General features: G+C 36.2%; 1 protein-coding gene across 6 annotated transcripts in view; it reads right to left on the bottom strand.

Moving 5' to 3' along the window:
- Positions 1-200: 200 nt before the first annotated feature.
- Positions 201-24,936, bottom strand: part of OSBPL8 (oxysterol binding protein like 8) — a 112,754-nt gene continuing 88,018 nt past the window's right edge. For 5 of the 6 annotated variants that reach the window (XM_039343294.1, XM_039343295.1, XM_039343298.1 and 2 more), the window contains 8 exons: positions 22,161-22,258; positions 21,364-21,453; positions 19,435-19,571; positions 18,703-18,888; positions 14,738-14,825; positions 8,663-8,762; positions 7,292-7,394; positions 201-4,007 (listed from right to left, as the gene is read on the bottom strand). In XM_039343294.1, the coding sequence (XP_039199228.1) occupies positions 3,872-4,007; positions 7,292-7,394; positions 8,663-8,762; positions 14,738-14,825; positions 18,703-18,888; positions 19,435-19,571; positions 21,364-21,453; positions 22,161-22,258 (938 nt within the window). In that variant the 3' untranslated portion in view covers positions 201-3,871. Of the gene's footprint in view, positions 4,008-4,031; positions 6,744-7,291; positions 7,395-8,662; positions 8,763-14,737; positions 14,826-18,702; positions 18,889-19,434; positions 19,572-21,363; positions 21,454-22,160; positions 22,259-24,936 lie in introns of those variants that run through there. The other variant, XM_039343297.1, reaches the window with a different exon arrangement.

Genomic DNA, 24,936 nt, shown 5'->3' with positions numbered 1-24,936 from the left:
AGAATAACATGGTATTGCTTATGTTGCTTAAATAAGTCTGTTTCAATCTTTCCATTTGACCTTATCAAATTCAGTTATTATGCTAAATAGAAGTAGACTGTTTTTTTTTATATATATCTTCATTACATGCCCTCCGGCAGTACTGCATTATCAAGAAATTGTACTTAAAAGTTTTACAAGTAAAGTTCAAACACAATGTATTATTATTGATTACAGCTTTTTATTCTATAATTGTACAAAACTACTGACCAGTGGTAGAATTTTAAATTTACAAATATACTTCTAAACAAATTTTTGAACTCAGCTATATAATTATGCATGAAACACACAGTACATTCAAAGGAATTAATTTCCTCCATCACACTGCATGCAGCATGATTTGCAAAGAAAACAGTGCGATAATAATGGTATTTTACATGATAGGCAAAAATAGGAAACTTACAGAAATAGGAGTTTCCTGCATACATACATATGAGTAAATGTTTTCATATTTTTTTCATTACATGTATTATATGCATTGGATTAAACACTGGTCCTTAACATACAACAGCCTATTTTCAATTTAAAAAATGTAAAGCAGTATAAAACTCCAGAGTGTTAAAATAAAAAGGGCAAGAGAATTAAAAATGCTAACAAGTTTATTCCAGAAACTAGGGGAAAAAAATGAAGATTTCAAGAAGGGTGGAAGGCTACTCATTTAAATAGCCAAGATTTACATCATTACACAAGTGGATACTTAATCTATACAAGGAAATATTAGAACAGGTCTTTCCCATTGAAACATTGTACATATTTTTATTTTAATCCTCAAGTCATTTTGCTCAGAAATCTACACTTTGTTAAAACAAAAAAAATGAAGCTGGTTGTCAGTGGTTAGAATTTTATTATGGCTATTTTTTAATATTAACAAACAACATTGCAGTTTCATTGTACAAGAATATGTACTCCAATATTGGGTCCTTCATAGTTATCAAAAGAAAAAAAACTGATGTATTTGTCTGTAATTATACATCCTTTTACATTTTCCCCAAATTAAAATTGAAAGTAACAGATACCACAACATTTCTGAATAGATATGGTACAACTTTGAAAATATACTTATATATACATACCTCATTGCTGTGCGAACTCCATCAAGGCACTGTTATAAATCAAGTATCTTATCACCCACTCTCAAAAGATGCCCAAAAAATTAGGAAAGAAACACAGTAATCACTTAGTTCACAGTTAGGTATCCTATATATATATAATAGCATTAAAAATTTAAAGAAGAAACATCCATCCAGACAAGAAATAACATCATGGTGAATAAAACAACTTTTACTCTCATCCCATTTCATTAATGTTGAGTTGGCAAGAAGATCTTCCTGAAGGCACAGGAGGGCAGTGAGCTGTAAAATCATTTGATATATTTTACAGAATAGTTGTCAAAAGAAACTTTTTCATGAAAAATGAGTATATTATACTCTTAAGCGATAACTAAAAGTTAAAAAGCAGCCCAGCGTAGGATACAAGAATTATATATTGCAAGTAGTGTACTTATTATTTTACACAACATATTTCATTGTAGTTATATTGATGATTACATGGCACATTGAAGGCTAATAGTGCATTTCTTTTAAACAAACACACAAACAAGTCAACACACAATTCTGATTATTTTTTACTTTTAAGTACTAAACGTCATAAGGAAACTATTGCCTTAGAGGTCTACAAACTTTCAGGTCACAGTTTCCTTATTAGTATATGCAGGAAAAAATCTAGATGAAAGAATGTAGAATCATATTCATAAAACTAAATATCATATAAACATTGTATTGACTGGGTTATAACCAGACATATTGTACAAAAAGTAGTTAGGCAACAGATTCCTCAGTTCACATCAGGAACTTACTTGAAGATGCAAAAAAAATGTTAAACTTTTAAGCTGTGCTTGACACAGGAGTGCTTTAGACTCCAGTAATACGAACAATGTAACTGAAAATGTAACTGATTTGGGAAATTAGAAGAGAAATGTTTAAAAGAAAGCATCTGAATAATAGTTCAGCTATAACTGAAGACATATTAGCACACAGAAATAGATGTAATATGGTATTTATATTAGGAGACACAATCAAAACAGTGGAAACCAAATAAATCCAACAGTTACAATCACTGAACATTTATGTACAGATAGGTAGTTGCTCCAAATGCATATAAATAAATATAAATCAGAACATATGTATTTGTACTTTATGCTATTCTTTTATAAAATCATACATACCAGTAACTGCATTTCAATCAATTTATAAAGCATCTGAATTATGGCTGCATTCAACCAGTTTACTCCAATTGTAATACATTTTTCATTCTAAACTGTAGCACTTTTAAAACATAATAATTTAAGGCAGGCAGGAAACTGTAACTGTGGGCTACAGCTACTTTTTTCATTCTGGTATTCTCAGAAGATGTTGGAAAAGTAATTCCCAGATGTTATAAAACTCCATTTTGAAGTATTCCAACATCTTTAAAACAGGTAGGTTTGGGATGGATGTACTAGAATCCTGAACTGACCAAATGTAAATTATGTATCTCTAAATGAAAACTTTATATTTGCTATAAATATATAAATCATGTAAGATATATGCTTCTTGCTGTTCTGTAAATTGACTATAAGTATTCAGTAAATACTATGTAAAATATAAAAAAATAGAATAGTGGGAGTAATGTAGTTGTAATTTGATCTATCTTTTTAAATTTAATGCAGCCCAATCCAGATTTGCTGAATTTACTTACAGAGACTCAGTAAAACAGCTCAATATTTTAGCATACAGAAAGTAAGGGTAAATGTGCTATATTCTGAACCATTTAAAGCCAAATATTTCTTAAACAGGAACTGAGTAGCAGATGAACTTTCCAGAGTCACTTATTCTTGGAACTAAAATGTTGCTACCCAAAATTTATTTTTACAGTATAAATATTCAGATGCAGTTATGTTCAAATTATGTAACGTGAAAGGACAAAACAAATATTAACATACTTTTAAAATACAGATAGGATCTTATATGTAAATCCTAAGAATTTTATGATTAACTTAAAATAGCTTTCTTTTTTACATTGTCTAAATAATGTAGTTTCTATTCCTCTGCATCTCATTATTAGCATCCCTAAAGTTAAATAAACAGTAACAGTCAATAAGAGTTTCAATTTGGGAAGAAAGGAATCAAAATACTGCTTGGCACAAAAGTTGTTTACTTCTCTGGACAGCTGAGATGTTTTTTCTCTTAAACTGACTAATACTATTAGCAAAGATCCACTGTTACAAACTAAGGGAAAAACTGTCATTAACTATCCCTGAAAATTGATGCAGTTAATGTGATGTTGATGATTAATAGCTCACATGTTCTTAATGACCACGAACAGCTGAGTAGTTTAATTTTTCTGCAGTTATCCCTTGGCATTATTTTCTTATTGAAGTAAGGTTGATTAAACTTAGGAAGAAAAGTCTTAGGTCAAAATTTACTTCTTTTGCTAGCATGTCCAATAGGGATTGATTATAACAAAACAGGGTCCTCAAATTCCAAACTGGTATATACTATACTGGTATTTATAATAGTTTATGACACCTTAGAACATGCAAGGCAGTTATCCAGCATTTGGAAGATGTGAAGAGGAAGTACTGGCACATAAGCATTGTCCATGTCATCTGGCTAGGATGGAATAATAAACTATTTTCCATATGAGTCCAATCTTTTGAGTCAAAGGTCTGAATCTTCTGGGCCCCTAGATAATATTGCCTTATTTGAAGCCAAACCAAGCTTTAAAGATGGTCCCATGAAGATAATAATCCTGTAATAATTCTATTTCATAGATATTCTTCTGTCCAGATATTCTATTTGAATAAGTAATTGATTATAAGTTGCAGAAGAACCATCAGCAAAATGAAGACATAGTGCTTGAATTGAAAGAAGTTATTATCTGGCGTTGGCAAACTTGAAGTCATTCGTGTTCTTAATGCTGTAATGTCCCTATTTAAAAAAACAATGAATTTAGTTAAATCCACAGATTGCCAATTCTTAAGTAAGCATTATAGACCCATCAAAAATTTGAAAAAATGATTGGACAGACAACTTTAATTTCATAACAATGATTTCTCAAGCAGGGTAATACACTAGAATTTTAAAATGCTTAGTTCTCAAGTTAATTGGACTTTGTAGTAATTTATCAATTTCTAAATTAAAATAATGGGGAAATTCTGGTACAACATTATGCTAGCAAGGTATAAGACATGCTATATAGTTGATATAGATATGTGTAAAGTAAAAGGAGGATGACTGGATAATGGAATACTGAAACAAAGTTATTGAAGCATTGCTCTTATACATTTCAAAAGAGTTTTGTTAAAAAAAAAACTCACATTGGACTGATTGCTTCTTTAGAAAGCTAGGCAGTCTCTTCCATCTTTTAATTGTAGCATTTATTACATTTAAAAAAACATATTCATTCAATTCTTCTCTCCATATATTCAATATTTTTTTTAACTACCTCTGAATTAATTTTTAACCTATGACTTACGTTCCTTGCAATAATTTATGTTTTACTATCATACATGTACTGTACAGTCACATATTTATTAAGTATCACATGAATAGATGATAGTGCATATTTTGACCCTCAATTCCAAGTGGCTTAATAGGGTTTGACATTAGAGGATCAAATTTTAAATATTTAAGTATATAAATATTAAATATACTAAAGGTAACATAGAAATAAATGTAGCCAATAAATAGCTATCGGCTTGTATTTCCTAAAAAATCCACAAATTCATTAAACCCTTGCCAATCAGCATCACAATTGTGAGAGTTATATGAATGGAGATTCACTTCACCTATCAGAAAATCCAATAAGCATTCTGGAAGGTTGCCTGGTCTGGATTCCAGAAATAACCCCCTATAATTCATATCACTACAAGTGTACTACATTCTGACTTGGCTCCCAGATCAGAAGCAAATTCAGATTTTAAAAAATAATCTTTTTTCCTATTAGTTAGCATGATAAATTTAAATATCTACCTTGTTTTTTTTCATTAGAGCATGATAACATTTAAAGTACACTAAACCATTTTGAAGGGATGAAATACTCCAAATGACAGAGAAGGAACTGAATATTGATTCACAGCGTATTGAATAAAGACTTGACAAGCATACCAATAGTTTCTCCAGGGGAATGTGTGTGTGAAAACAGTCAAGATAGCATAGCAGCAGTTATGATCAAACCCCTGCTCCATTCTACACATCATAACATACAAATTAAGAAGAGTTTAAATCAAGACCTCCAATTTTGACTATTTTCATCCCTGATGTGGGCACCATGGTAGTACAGTGTTTGATTGTTTAACAAGGATCTTTTTATCTATTAACAGGATTTTAGTGAAGTTCAGGTCATAATGTAGGTCACAGTATTGCAAGATTATGGGTAGTTATTGGAGAATTCACAAACTCTCTTACTGTTGTAATTATGTTTTATGTCTATTGTAAGTATATTTAAATAAACAAATTCATATTGTTCTTCGTTGGGTCAGTACAAGACATTTGGATCTACTTCTGAAGCTTACAAAGCACAATTTCTGGCAGAAAAAGTACTCATTATAAGCTCAGCTTCAGGATGACATGATGTCCCACAAAGCTTCTGAATGGTTTACTGAATCTGAAAGTTTAACTCTTACTAAAAAAAGGTATATGCACTTAGAAAAATATGTATCATTTTCTGTAAGTAGGCAAATGCTCACCTCATGTTCTGGGATTCCCATTTACTTATTAAAATAAATGGGAATCCCAGAATATCTCATGAGAAACCTATATACAGCCATGAAGGACAGAATATGGCAAAAGACAGAAAATCAGCAAATGATTAAGACAAGGCTGGCTAGTCCCCCTTTATTTATTCAACTATATGCTGACTATATATTGGGGGAAGCTGCATGGGAAGAAGATGTTTTAAAACTTGAGGAAGAGAAATCAATAACCTGTGTTATGCTGATAACATTTTTTTGATAGCAGAAAATGCAAAGAATCTGCAAGCTGTAGTAATGAAAGTCAAGGAACAGGATGAAAAAATGGATCTAATGTTAAATAAAATTGTAATAGCAACAGGTATAGCAACCAGTCTTGTAAATGACAGTAAAGATATTGAAGAATAGCTTCTCCTGTAGTACCAACAGTAAAGGAACCAGCAGCGAAAGCCTTGGAAAAAGCTGGGATGTATCTTTGCCTACAAAGATCAGAATAATATAGACAATGGTATTCTGTGATGCTTTATGGAAGCAAAATTTGACTTTTGAAGAAACAGAATTTTGAAATTTAGTGTTGGAAAATAATTCTGTGAATGGTTAGCCAAACAAACAAACAATGGATTATTAAACAAATCAATCTGTAATTCTCACTTGACGGACGAATGAGCAGGATTAAAATATTATACTTTGGACACCTTATGCAAAGGCCTAGCTATCTTAAGAAATCTATAATGCTAAGAAAAATGAAAGAAAAGAGAAGACAACTAGCAACATCATCAAGGGACTACTTTAAGGCATGATCAACTAAAAGGCTAGTTATGTTCCTTAGTGCTCTTAGGGAAAATCTTGGAAAAGTCTTTGCTTTCACAACCAAGATATTAGTATGTATGTCCCCATATATTTTTTTTTTATTAAAATGTTACCTTTTTTTTTTGCATTGATCTCTGATTTTCAGTAGTTTTGCATTTTGGAACTGAAAGGCATGATAGAAATGTTTTAAGCAGTAACTTAAAAAATTATCATATGAAAATGTGTACTTTAGTCAGATCATATACTGATTAAGAGAACATAACTGTAGCATTATCTCTCACCAGAGTTTATTTAGTTATCTAGACATTTAAAGGGTCAAGATTTGCTCTAAATCCCAGGTCAATAAATTGGCATCTTTAGGTTTTTATGTACTTAGTTATATTTCCCCCTTAATGCCCACAATTTTCTGCCCCATCTGATTTTATTTTACTTAAATAAAATGGAGGCTACCATGCAGCAAAGCAACAGTGTCAAGCGCAATCTATGTTTTCAATAATATCTCTAGAACCTAGAGATGTATGCTTTGAGTATAACATGAGAGATGAGTGTAGCCTAGTGCTTTTTGGATATGTGCCCAATACAAGTTATGCTGAAGTAGTATGGAGCATTATGGGAATTTAGAGAGTACGGAGCAACATTAATGGAGCAACATTAACAGTCCCGTCATGTTTACATTAGGAATGTGATTTTTAAAAAGTACTGCAAACATACCTCCGAATATCTTCCTGTGTTAACTTTATAGATTCAATGGCACTTTGCAGTTCAGCAAGATCTACTGTTTTCTTTCGGATTCTTGTGTTATGTTTGAGTTGTGCTTCAGAAGTAATTCAAAATTAGTCAAACAGGTAAAATATATAAACCATGTAGAAACCAAATTATTTTAGTTTACCAGATATGAATTAAAACTCAATTTTTTCTCATTTTAAAAATGATTTTACAAGCCAGGATAGACAGGAAGACAGACAGGTAGCCTTTATTGTCATTTTTTTTTAACTGAGGGCAAACTGGGACACATTAAAAATGAAATTGTTGCCTGCTCTCAAAAGTGTACACATACATAACACACATATAAACATGCTGCATACACACATATGTATACCTATACCCTTACATATAAATATTAATCACTGTCCATCTTGAATACATAGCAGGAAGAGGAAGCTTGAGAGTTCACAAGGTTGATACTGTATGGAACAAAACTATGGCTGAATCTGGATGTTCTGCTTCAGATACCACAGAGCCTCCTCCCAGATGTTAACAAGGAAAACAGGTGGTGAAGATGATATGTAGTGTCCAGGCAATCCTGTGGACCCTGCTCAAGCAACATTTATATGCTATGTCCTGGACAGAAGGGAGTGAACTGCAAATAATCTTTTCTGCCATCCTCACCACTCTCTGTACCACCTTTCTGTCTGAAGCAGTGATGCTTCCAAACCAGACTCTAATGCAATGTGACAGGATGCTCTCGATCATCCCTCTGTAGAAAGTGGTAAGGATAGGGGAAGGAAGATGTACTTTTCTCATGCAGAAAATGCAGATGCTGCTGTGCCCACTTCACCAGTGTCTCACTGTTGAGTGACCAAGCCAGCCTACTCCACAGGTGAATTATTAATACACAGAAGAGTGTGGCTATGCCTGCCCTTTCTGAAATCGACCATGATCTCTTGATATTGTTGATTTCTTCTTCTGTCAGACAATGATCTGACAGAAAATGATATTAAATACTAAATAAATTTAACATGGAAACCCCGTTTGATGTAGTAGTTTAAGGCACTGGGTTAGAAAACTGGACACTGAGGGTCTATTTCTGTCTTGGACAAGAAGCTAGCTGAGTGATTGCAGCCAGCCCATCTCTCTAAGCCCTAGGAAGGGGGCAACAGCAAATCACCCCGAAAAATCTTATCATGAAACCTGCAGGGTCTAAACCAGGCAACTGACAGGAATCAACAATGATTTGAAGCCACCAAAACAAAAAATCAAAAATAGTATCTTTAGTTTACAGATAATGAAATTTAGGCATGCTTGTACTTTATTCATCATAGTTTTAAAAAGAAGGGCAAAGCAAATCAATGTAGCATTTACCTTCACTTCCTGATGAGTCTGGATTATCAGGCTCTGGTGAGGAGAAGCCACATTCTTCTTTCTTAGACTTAGCAGACCGTTTTATTTTTGCAACAGTAACCTGTAATACACATTTTTATCAGTTTTACTGATCAGAAACAAAAAGGTAGTTATGCTTAGCAGCCTTCTGCTGGTGTACAAGAAATGAGTGGTAGAAATCTTTGTTTACCCTATCTTCTTGCAACCCCACTTCACTTGCCATACTGGAGGACAAAAGATGACACTGAGAGGAAAGATAATTGAGAAAAAAAACATTCTGGCCATTTCTTTCAGCATAAAGAATTTGATTATCTACTGGTTCCAGAAATGCAAATATGATTCCAATCCTATACAGCAAGGGTGGGCAGGACTTGCAAATCAGTTTTTAAAATTATTCATTTATAAATAATTAAGCCACCTTTCATAATTATAATGAATCCCAAAGTAGTATTATTTGTGGCCTTGGTTAATTTCAGTAGTGCAATTTACAACTGAAAATCAGCAACAAAACTTTCCTCTATTTTTAGTTGGGAAAAGGAAACTTTTGGTAGGGAATTATGATGGACTGAAAAAGCCGAGAGAAATAGCAGCTGAGAACTCTGGCTGGATGGTGGATTCTGGATGTCACAATCTCCCTGAATCAAAGGGAGATCCTAAAATAACCCATATGGACTCCAAACTGCAGCTCTTTCTGCGTAAAAACGTGTAGAAACAAAGTTTTTTGCAATTGGTTTAGGACAGCGGTTCTCAACCTGTGGGTCGGGACCCCATTTGGGGTCGAACGACCATTTCACGGGGTCACCAAACAACGCAGTCTGCCATTTTTTTCCCCTTTTCCTTAGATGTGCTACTCCCTTTTATTCTATTGGCTTTTGAAAGCCAATAGAATAGACTCTCTTGAATAGAGTCTAATTCTATTGGCTTTCAAAAGCCAATAGGAATTGTCCAGGCTGTCTCTGCCCTGCTGAGCCTGCCAAAAGCCCCATTCTGCAAATGGTGCTGCAAGTTGTCTGCAGCGAAGGCGAGCTGTCTGGAAGTTTCCACCCCTCCCTGCTGAACAACTACTAAAAATGTAAGTAAAGGAGGGCCAGGGGTGGGAGGTGGGAGGCCGGCAGGCGCAGGGAGGGTTGCTGGTGCGCGTGGGGCCCGGCGGATGCCTTACCTCCCTTGGGCTGGGCCAGCTGGTGGCCCAGCTGGTGGTCGGCCTGCTCTGTCTCTGCCGCTTGCCAGCTACACCTCGGCCGTCACAGGGGGCGGCACCATGCATGTGCGGTGCTCCCGGGCAGGGAAAGTCCTCGACTTATGACCTGTTGGCTAGTCCTCGACTTACGACCAGTTAGGTAGTCCTCGAACCACTGGTTTAGGATCTGAGCTGCTGGGAATCTTGGGATTCCATCCACAGTGACAATTGCAATATAGCCTATATCGGTGGTTCTCAACCGTTTTAATGCCGCGACCCCCAACCGGTGCAAATGACAGAAGCCTAATAAGATAGCAGGATGTTCTATTAACTGCTCCAAACAGAGACTGATGCCAGTAGGTGAAGATGTGGTTATCGATCCATTAAAGGAATATAAATACCATATTTGTATCAATCATTAAATATTTAAATACATTCATGCTGAAAGAAATGGCTCAATTAGTAACATTAGACATAAATTCAATAGAGGTTTCTTTAGATATGGCTAGATGAGAGTCATTAAAACTCAATCTTTGAGGAAAGATGAATATCTAAAATGAATATTTTTTCCAAATTAATTTATGTTCTGGGAGGAATTTACATGTTTACAATAAAAAAAATCAATATAAAACTGAATTATGAAAAACAAAGTAATTTTGAATTTGTGAATAAACCAAGGAAATTGTTGGTTTGTCAATTGTGAAGAGAAAGAGAAAAGAAAATGATATTGAAATTATAAATGGGAGACATTATATTAATGGATAATGTGGCTATTTTATTTTTTATCAATATTATTCTAATTTGCATAAAGGATATGAACATTCTTCTCCAAAAGACAGGAATTTTTAGATATAGTTTTATAAAATGGGTGAAATCAATATATACTTCATAGACAGCACAAATAATTCTTAATGGATATTTAGCCAAACTATGTCATATTTAGTCAAACTATGCCTATTGTCCTCCTTTTTCTTTACTTTAGCTCTTAAAATATGGTAGTGGTAAAGATTAAAGGGGTGACATAAATTAAGAGCTTTTGCAGATGATCTAGTGTTGGCTTGGAAAGCCCCTTTAAAGGGAACTGAATTATTAATGAATAAATTGAAGAATATGGTGAATTAGCAGGTTTTACGATTAATAAACTGAAGGAAGATATGTTTATCAAAAACATGGAAATATAAGATCAAACAGAACTGATGAATAAAACGTGTTTTAATATTGAAAAGAAGGTCAAATATTTGGGTATTACTATGACAAATATGAACTGTATATTATAAAACTATATGTTATAATTGTTATAAAATAATTATGTGAAGAATAGATTGATGTTAAAGAAGTTATGTTAAGGTTGGCAAAAATAGAATGGTCATTGCTGGGGAGAATTTTTGTGATTCAAATGAATGTTTTACCAAGAACTTTATTTTTGTTTCAGACAATAGCTGTTTTGATAACTGATACCTTGTTTAAGAAGAATATATTTAAGGAAAAAAACCACTAGTTAAATATAAGATATTACAAAATGCGAAGAAATTGGCAGGACTGTGTATATCTGATTTGAAATTATACTTTGCTGCTTGTTATTTAGCTTGGATGAAAAAGTGGGTATTGCTGAGAAATAAAAGGTTATTGGAGTTAAACGGATACAATTTGAGATTTGGGTGGCATGTATGTTTGTGGTACAATAAAGCTAAGGTAATAAAAGTCATTATTTTAGATGTGACACTGAGAATATTGAATAAATATGAATCTAGGTTGTGTCCGAAAACCACTTTGTTTCTTTCAGAACAAGAAACATTTTATAGAAGAGAAATATCAGTAAACATAAATGGTTGTCTTATCATGTTATAATAGAATTTTCTCAAGAGAAATGTAAAATAAAATCAAGAGAAAATATAAAAATGGAAGGGTATACTTGTCAATTATTTTCCTATCTACAATTATCTTCAAGGTTTAAAGTCGATTTTAGGGTTTTAAGAATGTAAGACAATGTTTGAAATAGAATTGTGTACAAATGTTGAATATGCAATTGCTAAAATAAACTTCTGTTGAAATTTGAGACAGAAAAAGTGAAAGAATGTATAAGGGCTAAAAACTTTGGTTATAATATAAAATGGATCAATGGGGAAATAAGTGTTTGAAAGGACTGAAGTTTGCTTAGTACTATAATCTTAAAGACAACCTGCATAAAAGGATGTGCTATTGGTATATGCCAGAGAAATTGTCTAGAATGTATAAAAATGCTTCAAATTTATGTTGAAAATGTAAAAATGAAAGAACATTTTATCGTATTTGGTGAATGTAAAAAAAGCTAGAAAATGTTGGATACAAATACATTCTCTAATTCAGAAGATTTTAAAGGTAAATGTACTATTGAAACCAGAGGCTTTTATTTTGGGACCAATAGATCAACAGGTGGAAAAAAGTCATGGAACTTTGCTTTTAGATATGGTAACTGCAATGCAATTAAATGCTCAAATGTGGAAAGATTCAATACCATCTACAATAAAATAATGGTTGATAAAGCCGATGGAACATGCAGATAAATATTTTTAGAGAAAAGACATCTATATTTATTGCTGATAGGAAACCCGTTTTAGACATTTTTCATGAAACAGAAAAAATGAACTTTTGATTTGTGATGATTATAAACAGTAGATATTAGAAAAATGAATTTTTATAACCACAGAGATGGTTATAAAGAGATGTGTATATGTGCAATGTGTAATCATACTTATATTTGCTACAAAGGAAATCAGAAGCTTCTATTTCTTTTGGTACTTTTTGTCTTTTTCCTTTTTTTCTCCTTTTTTGTTTCTTTACTTTGTATTAGTTTTATCTTCTTTAAAAAACTTTTAATAAAATATTATATTTTTAATTGGAAAACACACTAAAAGTCTTATGTAAGTTAATTGACAGATTCCTCCCTCCCACAATATCCCATCAAAATTAGAAAAAAATAAAGAAGAAAATCCTGGTTTTAACCCACACATTTGATATGGTCCTACCCATTTCAAGGCAATCTCCCATTTTCTTTGCGTTGTCACACACTATTCAGTATATGCTTTGTCTTCTCTCATAATCATGAACAGCAAACCCAGATCACCCAAATTAACACTATCCTAAAGGATATGCCGTTCAACTTTCTGTTTTAAAAGCTAAATATGAAATAAATAGATCCTACAGGATTTTTGATAAATCTATAATGCTTTAGAACAGGGCGTTTCAACCTTTTTACCGACTGTACCACTTTTAGGATATGGCAATATTCGAGTACCACCTAGCAAGATGTCAAAAACTTGATGACCAAAAAAAACAACAACAAAAAACCTGTTCAAAGTTGCAATTGCACTGAAATGACTTATGACCATTTTTCACACTTACGATCATTGCAGCACGCCCAGGGTCATGTGATTTATATTTGGATGCTTGGCAACTGATTCATATTTATGATGGTCACAGAAAAAAAATGTAGTAAGTACTGGTTGCTGGCTAAGGCAGCCTCCCCAAATGGCTCCATTCATAAGTAAAGGAATACTACAGGCAAAATCCATTCAGGAGAAAAATGCTTCAAAATCCCTTGCAGCAAAACTTGCAGCTAACTATAGCAGAGCAATAGAAGCTAATGGGAGACATCAGCCATCAGCCAAATAGAAATTGCCAAACACTCCTTAAGAACACAAAGCCCACATTGCACAAATTCCAGAACTTCAAAGTCACAAAAGCACGTAAGAATCCTTCCACTCTCCCGGTTTGTTGTTCAGCTGAAATGGCACTTCGCTTCTGCCGGAGCAGCAGCAGACAGAGGTTTGTTTCCTCTGGTCTATTTTTTCTTTTCTCTTAAAGCTATAGCCTCCCATCTTGAAAGCAAGCCCCGGGCTTTTCCTTCCAACACTCCCTCCCTCCTGCTCCTCCCTCTCTCCCTCCCTCCGTGCCTCACCTCCAGCAGATGCTGCCTTTCTTCATTCCTCATGGAGGGCGACCCCTCCCCCACTGCGTTTCTTGCATGTTTGTTGCTGCCAGCACAGATGGCTGCCACAGAAGTTGTAGATTGGCTCATGGCCGGCCTGCTTGATCTCCTCTCCTCTCCCCCATCCTCCTCCTTCTTTCCCTTCAGTGCAGCTACAGCTGAATCTGCCTCCTCCCAAGGCTGCATCTTTTTCTCTCTCTCCCGCCCAAACTGCCTCCTTTTATAAACTCTCCTGTCTCTGCCCCCTCTTCCTCCTTTCTCTTCCGGGTGAGCCGGAAGTAAGCCTGGGGCCGTTACCTCGCCCCAGCCACTCTGCAGCTCTGGAGGACTCTCTCACAGTAAGTCCTGCGCTGCCCTGGCTCATTCCCTCCCCCACTACACTTGGCTGGGCAGGGCTGTGTACCACCTGCCATGTGCTAATGTACCACAGGTGGTACGCGTATCACCAGTTGAAAAGCTTTGCTTCAGAATACAACTAGTGTCATATGGTTTCCTTAATCTGTTATATTCAAGGTGGACAACTTTTTGATTGAGTTCAGAGTCTTAGTCAGAGAAAAAAGCTATATAAGAAAAAAGTGGGCACAGCTAAAATGGTTATATCTAAATATCAGATTAAATTCTAAGTAACAAATTATTACTTTGTCATTTCCAACTGTCTAAAGTGTGAATGGTATATATATTTTACAAATATAAAGTGCAGAGCCCAGAAGGAAAAGTCTGTGAGAAAAATAAAAAGGCATAAGCTTTAAAATAACTGCTGCAAGCAGGCCAGAGGTTGTAGTCCTCATAATGATATACTTCACTTGTCAGAGAAGTAAAAGCAGAAAGAGGCTGTTTCAAGGGAATTCTCTTGTCCCTAGAGAAATCTCAACTTAATAATGTAGTAATAAAAATAAGGCCAAGAACATACCATTGGTGTCCGATGTCTCACTTTGGTTTGAATAATGCCATCTTTTTCAAACTGTATCATGTCATTCAGTGGATCCCATGGTCTTGTACTATACACAAAAAAATGTGAACATACTTTAGATAAAGTAATTAAACTTGGTTAAAGCCCTCTGTCTCAGATAGTGCTGTTAGCTTGATGGGATTTACAACATTTCGGATGGACTGGAGTTTTGCTCTTAGTGGCAAATCCCGGGGAGGGGGTGTCTGTTTTTATATAAATGACAGATGGTGTAATAATGCCAAGGTGGTTTCAAGTCTGTGCTCTCCAGATGTGGAGCTTCTAATCATCAAATGCAGACCCTTCTATCTGCCTAGGGAATTCTCTGTTACCATTATCACAGCTGTGTATATTCCCCGATGCAAAGAGAGAAGAGACTCTGAAGGTTCTCTGTCATACCATCAGTGACTTACAAACTACTCACCCAGAGGGTGCATTTATTGCAGTCGGAGATTTTAATCAAGTGGATTTGAAAGCTACCTTGCCACATTTCCATCAATATGTGGACTTTGCAACCAGAGGGGACAATACACTGGATCTTGCTTATTCCAACATCAAGAAGGCATTCAAAGCTATCCCCCACCCTCACCTGGGTCCCTCTGACCATCTCTCAGTGCTGCTTATTCCTGCATATAAACCTTTATTAGTCAGAGTGAAACCTACAGTAAAGCACGTGAGGGTTTGGACAGAAGGAGCGATAGAAGCATTACAAGACTGCTTTGAGTGCACAGATTGGGGCATGTTTAAGGAAGCACCTACTGATAACCAACATACAAATGTTGAGGAGTATGCCACCACGGTGTCTGCATATATCCAAAAGTGCATAGAAGATATCTGTGTCCTGAAAAGCATTGTTGTGAGGGTGAATGAAAAACCGTGGCTGACTTATGAGGTCCGCAAGATGTTGAAAGCACAGAATGTGGCTTTTAAATCTGGTGACATGCTGGCACTTAGAACAGCCAGAACAAATTTGAAAAGTGCCATAAAAAGTGCAAAGCAAGCCCGTTGCCAGAAAATTTAGAACTTTTTTCAGGACCCAATGAACACCAGGTGAATGTGGCAAGGAATCCAGGCCATTACAGATTACAAGGTGACTCCATCGAGATGCAAGGATGACACAGACTTCCTAAACAAACTGAATACATTTTTTGGTAGATTTGAGGCATCAAATAGCACTCCTGCTAGGAAAGCTGTGCTCCATCCTGATGAGCAAGTGCTAAGCTTTGATGTCACCTCTGTCCGGAAAACACTGCAGAAAGTTAACATTTGGAAAGCAGCAGGCCCAGATAACATCCCTGGACATGTCCTTAGGGAATGCTCAGATGAGCTAGCTTGTATTCTCACTGATATTTTCAATCTCTCATTGCAGCAGGCAGTGGTCCCATCGTGTTTTAAGACAGCCATCATCTTGCCAGTGCCAAAAAAGTCCACAATTACAGGCCTCAATGATCTGGTTGCACTGACATCCACCATTTTGAAATGCTTTGAGAAGTTGATAAAGGACATTATTATATCTAGCCTCCCGCCAGCATTTGACCTGCTTCAGTTTGCCTACCGACCAAATTGCTCTATGGAGGATGCTATTTCTTCCATTCTCCATCTGAGCTTGAAGCACTTAGAAGAAAGAAATACTCATGTGCGTTTGTTGTTTGTCGACTTCAGTTCAACATTTAACACAATCATTCCCCAGCATCTAGTAGACAAACTGGGCCTTTTAGGCTTAAACACTCCTTTGTGCAACTGGATTCTTGATTTTCTTACCAACAGGCCCCAATATGTGCAAGTTGGAGCAAATACCTCTAATACCATTTTCTTGAGCACAGGTTCTCCTCAGGGCTGTGTCCTAAGTCTGCTGCTGTTCACCCTGTTGACTCATGACTGTTGTGCTAGGTTTGCCACCAACCATATTGTGAAGTTTGCAGATGATACAACAGTCGTGGGCCTTATTCGTGATGACAATGTGGATGCTTACCGCAAGGAGGTTGAGGGGGTGGTGAACTGGTGTAAGGAAAACAGCCTAGTTTTAAATACTGGAAAAACCAAAGAGATCATTGTCAATTTCAGAAAAGGCAGGCACAGCCACACTTCTCTGTGCACTAAGGGTTCACCTGTGGAGATGGTTACCAACATCAAATTCCTGGATGTGCAGCTAACGAATAGGCTGGCTTGGTTGCTCAACAATAAGACACTGGTGAAGCAGCCACAGCAGCGCCTGCATTTTCTGCGTCGTATGAGAAAAGCACATCTTCCTTCTCCTATCCTTACCACTTTCTATAGGGGGACGATTGAGAGCATCCTGTCATACAGCATCACAGTCTGGTTTGGAAGCATCACTGCTTCAGACAGGAAGGCAGTGCAGAGAGTGGTGAGGATGGCCAAAAAGATCATTGGTAGTTCCCTCCCTCCCATCCAGGACAGCACAGAAGCGTTGCTTGAGCAGGATCCGTAAGGTTATCTGGGACACTACACATCCTCTTCACGACCTGTTTTTCCTGTTACCTTCTGGGAGGAGGCTTCGTGGTATCTGAAGCAGAACATCCAGATTCAGCCATAGTTTTATTCCATACAGCATTAACCTTGTGAACTCTCAAGCTTCCTTCTTCCATTATATATCCAAGATGGACAGCATTTAATATTTATTTGTTATGTATAGGTAGGGGTGTGGGTCTGTACATAAGTTGTATATAGTATGTTTAGGTGTATGTCATGTATGTGTTTCTCTTTGAAAGCGGGCAACTAAATTTTATTTTTGATGTGTGCCACTGTGCCCACAGTAACAAAAATGACAATAAAGGTTATCTTATCTTATCTTATCTTATCAGGATTAACATATCACACCCATTACTTTCAGCAAAACAATATTTATAATATTTTTAAAATGTATAGCATTAGCATCTTATACAGGTATCTGGCTGTTGCTACTTGTTGTTGGTCAGCCTGTAATAAACCTTCCCTCATCCATGAATTATGAATGAGACAGTCAATCTTATGTGCATTACTGAAGCACGTGCATGTATATATCTTCACAGAGGTGCACCCAGCTGGGTTCCATGTTTAGCACAAGCACAAACCCACAGCTGGGGCAAAGATTTAGCTATGTTATCTGAGAAGCTCTGATGTCTTCCACGGGGTGCTCTTCTGCAGATAACAAGTTGTGAGGTCTATTTGTGAAGTTGGGCTGTAGGGATCAGAGGAGATTGTAGCTAGAAATCTCCCTGCCTGAGCTGCTTGAATCTGTGGCAGTTACCAACCTCACCTCCCTGATGCAAAGAAATGTCCCTATTTGAACTGTTTGAACCTGTGGCACAGGTTGGTAACACATGGCCAGGTTGGCATTTATGGTACTTGAGAACATCAATCTACCTTTCATGCATGTGGAATGGAGAGCAGTTCAAGAATTCATGGCCACTATGATGAACATGGACCTGATACAAGTTATTTCTGGCCCAACTCAGTTTGAGGTCACACATTAGATCTACGCAATGATGACACAATCTGGAATTGGGGAATGTTACCATCAGTTATTATAACTGGCAAATTGGATCAGAGTGCAACAAAGACTCCAGAGTTCAAACCTGAGCTACATATATTCTCTTCGACTAGAACTGTGGAAATAGAAAAGTGCTACACATACAGTGATAAAATTTTCTTGAAGGAGTAACAGCTACTTCTCCCTAAACCACAGGCAAATTACACACTTAATTTATATTATATTAAGAAGAACCATTCTAATCACAATATAGAGCTATAGCTTGGCATTTTGATTCATGATACAGGTAAAATAAATATTACAGAAAAAATGTGACAGAAGATATATATGAGCCAAGTGGTAATGTATGTGTGTAATCAAATACATACATACACACACAAACACACATTTGGTAATATTTGCAGAAAAGGGAAAAAAGCTCTCCTCCTCCAAGACTTACTCTGCATATCTGTAATTCCATTCTCCTGTAAGTGGATCTGGCTCAAATAGTCTGCAGACCCACACTTCATCTAGTGCCTTCCTTTCCTTGGCAGCTTTCCTTTGAGCTTCTTCCAGAATATATTTTTCTTGAGTTGCTTCTATTTGGTCTTTATTATTTATAGCTCGAGTCACATGTTGCCAAAGTCTAACCGGTAAGAATAACAGCAATAAAAAGGTCAGATACTGGGGAGAAGAGCTTTGCTGAAAAATTTCTTTTGTTATATCGTTAAAATAAGAATCTAATACAATTATAATATTTCTCCATTAGCACCTTACTTTCCTGGAATTTTTTTTTTCAGTTAATACACATCAATACAATCCTAGGACAGATATACAAAGATATCAACAAAATTGATTGTACATCTAAACAAACACAAAAAGCCCCAAATTAAAAATAACAATTGAAGAATGCTATAAAAACTAATTAAACTTAAAATAAGGATTCTTTCTCCAAAGGAAAAGGTAGGCTATGGCTTCCAAACTTATCCTTTCTGCTTTACTCTTCAACCCAATAAACAGCATCTTAGGAGGCTAGAGGGAATAGAATGGAACAACACCTTAGTTCAAATATATCTACTAGCCATTTTTATGAGGGTGCCCATAAAGTGCTCTCAACTTTCTAAATGTGCCCGGGAAAAGCTTAAGAACTTTTGCATATTCAATCAGAAAAAAAGTTTTAGAATGAACTTACTTTTCTGATTCAAAGTCACCTTGTTCCTCAAACTTCACTGTGTATCTTCTTAATCTGTGCTGTCTGATCTCAGGTGTTGGATTCCAGAATGTCTCTGAAGCATCTGTTTTCTTATCCCTAATAATAACTTCACTGTCCTATAATGTTAACATATTAGATTACTTGAGTAGGCAAAGCATTTTTCGAAGTCAGGAAAAACAAGACTTCCTTCAGAAAGTCACTTTTCACAATTAAAAGATTTGTACTAGTTTGGCAAAAATAGTCGGGGACAGCTGAAAGTCATACTTGATATTCTATTTCCTTATTTTAGTTCCAATCATTTGAATTAAAGCAATGCATGTATTCATTCTCAGTAACATTTTGTGCTTTAATTATTTTTTTCCAGTGGAATTTTTGCATGTGAATCTCAATACATTTCTCAAATGTATTGGGCTACAAGGAAATATATGAATGACTGCATGTGAAATTACTATACATTTAACATATACTGTAGTTTAAGCATTGTAAAAATTGTATTTCAGTTAACTGTGTTCTATCAAATATAGTAATACTTTGCTAACAGAATGAGATCTGATTAGTAATTGGATGGAAGTACGCTAATGAATATCAGGGCTGTATAAATTTTTGACAAACTAATAGAAAAACATTTTTGTCTTATTGCAAAAACAACTGCATGAATTCAGATTGGAATTATAACATTCTGGAGTAATAATTCTGGACTGAAGTATTACCTAATTGAAACATTAAGAAAATCTGTTCCTTAACTGATATAGTGTAAATAACATAACATAATGCAACATAAATAAAAGCCCATCAGTCAGCTACTGCCTAGCAATTAATACTAATAATAATCAGAATGCTTTATCACTTCAAGATGAGTGGAATTAAAAAATTATTAGTGCTTCACCCATGTTCTTCTTATTATGTTTCCATATTAAAATGAGTTTTTTTCAGAATCTTCCATGTTCTTCAGAACATCCTTCTTATCGCATTGCTCATCCTCACATAGTGTATTTCTAGATTTCCCCTCTACTTTCATGTCTATTTTTCTTTCCAACTGAAATTTGGTTTAGTAAGAATCCAGGCATAAAAAAAAAATAGCGATTAATGTCAAAAATTATTTGTTTTGCTTTGGTCTTACAATAAAAACCATTTTAGCTGATTTGAAGGGTAGAATTATGTATTTCAAGAGAACAGGCTTGCCAATGGCAAGTCATGTCAAGTTTCCACTCTCTCCTGGGTTCACATTGTAATATTTAATGTAAGCCATCCAGAGTGCTGTAAAGCACTATGAAGCAGTATATAAGTCTAAGTGCTATTGTTATTTATTGTGTGTCCAATGTCAAACCATTATACTCAGTTTTATGTTTCTATATATGATATTATATTAGCCTTATTGCAAAGCAAGAACAAGAAAGCTAGGAAGCATTTCCATTTATTTATCCATATGGCAGACCTACAGTAAACATGCAAATTTGACTTTGGAAGTTTAGTGCTAGTCTGATCAGATTCCTGAAAAAACTATAGCAAAATAAAGAAAAGGTTGATGCATATGTCATAATCAATAACAATATATATCAAACAATTCAGATATAAAATACTGTATATATCAAAATACAATGCTACCTGAGTACTTGTCAGTAATTGATTCTGGGAGGCACAACAGTACTAAAAACAACGTATCAAACAAGCCACATATCTAATGTATCATCACCTTTGTTTTGGCTGGAAAGGGTAGTGAGTCACAAGGGAGCCAACAATGACAAGTTCTAGCTTATGCATCAAGTACCAAAAAGGAGTACTGAGACAAAAATTTCACGTCAAAATGCATCGATTACCAAATTCAACGTTTCAAAACATCAAGTACTAAGATACCATTGTGTACCGAACATTTAAAAAGCGAAACAAAGCCAAACTCGTTTTACTTACCCAATGGCCTTCTAGAGTGGCTAGAACTTCTTTTCCCAGTTTAATTTTCCCCATTATTTGATTAACATTTTCATTGTTCCCCAAAAATGGCTGAAAAAAGGTGAGATTTTTTTTTAAAAAAAGTTATATAATATTCACGGAACTTAAAATTAATAATTTCCCAATGTTCCTTTTATAAAAAGAACAAGCAAGCCGTCTTAATTACTGAACGTTTATAAACTACTGCATTGAAGCCACATAATATTAAAGTTGAAAGAACATCATTTTATTCAATTACTCATTTCGTCACAGGTACTCCACAAGTTTGTGGGACAATCCAGAGAGGCCATGAAAGGAGGAATTGGTGAAAACATCGTTTCTGGAAATGGTCTGGTAGTTTTCTGGAAATCAGTTCTTTGAATCAGATCAGTGTTATCAGAATGTCCAGGGGTCCTCCAAAGGGAGGTTTTGGACTATCTGTAGTACTGCCAACATTGTAAAAAGAAATTATGACAACAAATAATGTATTTCATTTGCCTCATGGAGTTAGTGCAGACCATAATGAGCTGCTTAGCTGCAGAGTACTATATAAAAATAACATGATTATATGAATTAGTACTAATATTTTTATTGATTTATTTTATATTATTTTAATCAGCAAAATCTTAGGTTATTACTCTACTTCAAAACTTGATAGTATTCATTTTATATAGTAAGGCAAAGCACAAAGAGTTTAAAGAACAAAATTTTGAACAGTAAGCATCTGCTCATTTTTTTAATTTAAGAACCTCTAGTGCATCTAAAAAGATTCTACTAACCTTTAGCTTGAATTCAAGGACTGCACTGTAGCCAGTTTTCTCACATGTGATGCTAACAGTTCCCCCAAGTTCCAAAGTCATTGTGCCGTATAGAATCCCTATAAGATCAGTTTATTTTGTTGGAAAGTGTTCTTATGTTAAGTATTTCCTTTTTCTACAAATAAATGACTATGATATACCAAACTCCCAAACCATCAATTACTATGGAAGAAGACATAATTAATTGCAAGTAAAATTACTATAGAAAAGTTTGCCAACATAGCACCAACACATCCCTTCTCTTTGAAAATACCTGAAATGGTAGTAAAATCAGGACATTCTACTAAAGAAATAAGGATGAAATAAGACATTCACAAAAAGGGCCATGTTATGATAATTTCAAATAATGAAATTTTTCCATGTACATTAGTAAAACCTTCAAATAATAGAAGTCATACTTAAAGCAGGAAATTCCTTTTCTGCAATAAAATTAAATATTGACTAAAACAGAGGTCCCCAACACAAGGCCCGGGGGCTGGATGCGGCCTGCGAAGTGGTTTCATGTGGCCCGCAAAGCCATCCTGGAAACAGTAAGGGAAAGGCCCCCACTGCCTTGGCCCTGGCCGGCCGGGAGGGCGCCAATGTACAATTTTGTGGTGGTCATCTAGGCTGAAACGCATTCAATCTTACCTCCACAAGGCCGTCTGGAAACAGTGAGGAACCAGCCCCTGCCGTGTTGGCCTCACCCCCTGGGTGCATGCTGGGGAGGTTTCACCCTTTGTGAAACCATCACCTGGAATTGGCCAGCAAATGACCCTGGCCTACTTCACATATCCGGCCTGATGGGCTCCAGGGGAGGGGTTTTGGCAGGCAGCGGGGCACTCTCCTCACAACGCCGAGAGGTGGTGCGAATCTGATGAGAAGTGCAATGCTGCCCAGCTCCCAGCCTGCCCAGTTTCAGCACATAGCAAGGTGCAAAGCTGGTGAGCTTCGCACCTCCCGGCTCAACCTCTCGGTACTGTGAGAAGAGCACCCTGCTGCCTGCTGAGACCGGGCAGGCTGGGGGCTGGGCGGCGGCACACTTCTTCTCTGTACTTAGGAAGGAAGGAAGGAGAGTGAGGGTCTGAGGGAAGTCCTGCCTTAGTCCTGCCCTGCTGCCCATTCACCATCCCCTTGCCCCCTCCTCCTGGCCTATCCTGGGGGTCTCCCATCCTATTGCTAAGGAAGTTTTGGATACAAAGCCGGGTCTCCTCCCATGGAGAGGGAATGGGCCTCCCTCTGACTTTGCCCTCGTACCCATCATGAGCAACCTGGCTAAAGAGAGCAAGCACAGCAGCAGCAGCCTTGAGGAGGAGGTAAGTGCAGCTGGGCATCCCCTTGGGGAACTGGGGCTGGGCTTGGTGCCACAGGTGCTTGAAGGCCAGGCTGGGCATTTGACCTCTGCTGTCCAGGGCTCCTGGCAGCCCGCAACACCATCAGCCACCCCTTACATGGCCTGAGAGGAACAGTGAGGTTCCTCCAGTGAACCATGCCTTGGCACTTGCCCTGGTCCCACCCCCTTCTGCCAGAGCCCCTCAGATCTGTCCCACTCCTGCCCGGCCCCCACAGGTACCCCTTGATGCAAATGATATAGAGCTGGCCATGCCCACCCAGTAGGCCACACACACCCTGGCCACACACCCCCGCCCACTGAGGGCAATCTCAATGCTGATGCGGCCCTCAGTGAAATTGAGTTTGACACCCCTGCACTCTAGGGGATCTCCAGAAATGATGCCTCAAGAAAAAATAAATCCCTTTCAGAAACAAATATACTCTATGCTAATTAGAACTAATGCTAATTCACCAAACAATTATCACACACAAGGATGACACAAAAAGAAACCATAATGAGACTAAGAATAATTTAGATAATATAAATGAGCAAATCTCCAAATTAAATCTACAACTAGAAAATTCCCAGACAATGACTACAAGGTATGAACAAATAAATGAGAAATCAGAAGATGAAGCAGAGGAAATGCACCTAGAGTTGGAAGAGATAAAAGAAGAAAAATATAAACTACCATATACATATACAATACTGCAAGACTTAGCCATAACAACAAAAATTGAAAAGATGCATTACCCCTTAGGTCTACAAAATATACCTGATGATAAGGAAGAAGATTTTAAAAAATGGAATATAGAGCTGTCAGGGGAAATGTCACAACTTGGGAGACAAAAAGTGAAAAGAGTAATTGAGGGAGAAAGAAAGTGAGAATTGCTTAAGGAATATAAATGGGCTGAATCCCCCCCCCCCAAATACCCTACCTAAATTGTCTTCCTCATGCCAAGCAACTTTTACAAAAATAAAAGAAAATTCCTGGGCGATTTAATTGCCTTGGCTTGGAAAGCTACTTGGCAAAGAAAAAAAAGCAAGAGATTTAAAAAACAGAAGATTTGACCTATTAGAGGGGGCATTACATGTTTAAATATTTGTTTGAATATGATTAAAAGAGCAGATGATCCTTAAGATATAATTAGACTTTTATAGTGAAAGATATGATTTAGAATTAAAATAGCATCTTTTCTTTTTTTTGATATGGGAAATATGGCTTGTATGAATAAATATTTTAGCTATATAAATGTAACTAATATTGAGAAAATCATAACTGACAAAGATATTTTGAATATTGATGGGAAATCAAACCTTAACAAGAGCATGAAAAACAGTATATTGATTTATGAATTTATATTATTGTTATTTGTATAATATTAGTAAAATATGATGTTTATATATAACTTTGTATACATTAAT

This window comes from Crotalus tigris, unplaced genomic scaffold, assembly GCF_016545835.1.
Source record: "Crotalus tigris isolate CLP2741 ecotype Arizona unplaced genomic scaffold, ASM1654583v1 scf7180000017836.1595184, whole genome shotgun sequence".
Classification (NCBI taxonomy): domain Eukaryota; kingdom Metazoa; phylum Chordata; class Lepidosauria; order Squamata; family Viperidae; genus Crotalus; species Crotalus tigris.
Note: the sequence above shows the minus strand (reverse complement) of the source record. Positions and strands in the feature narration are given on the sequence as shown.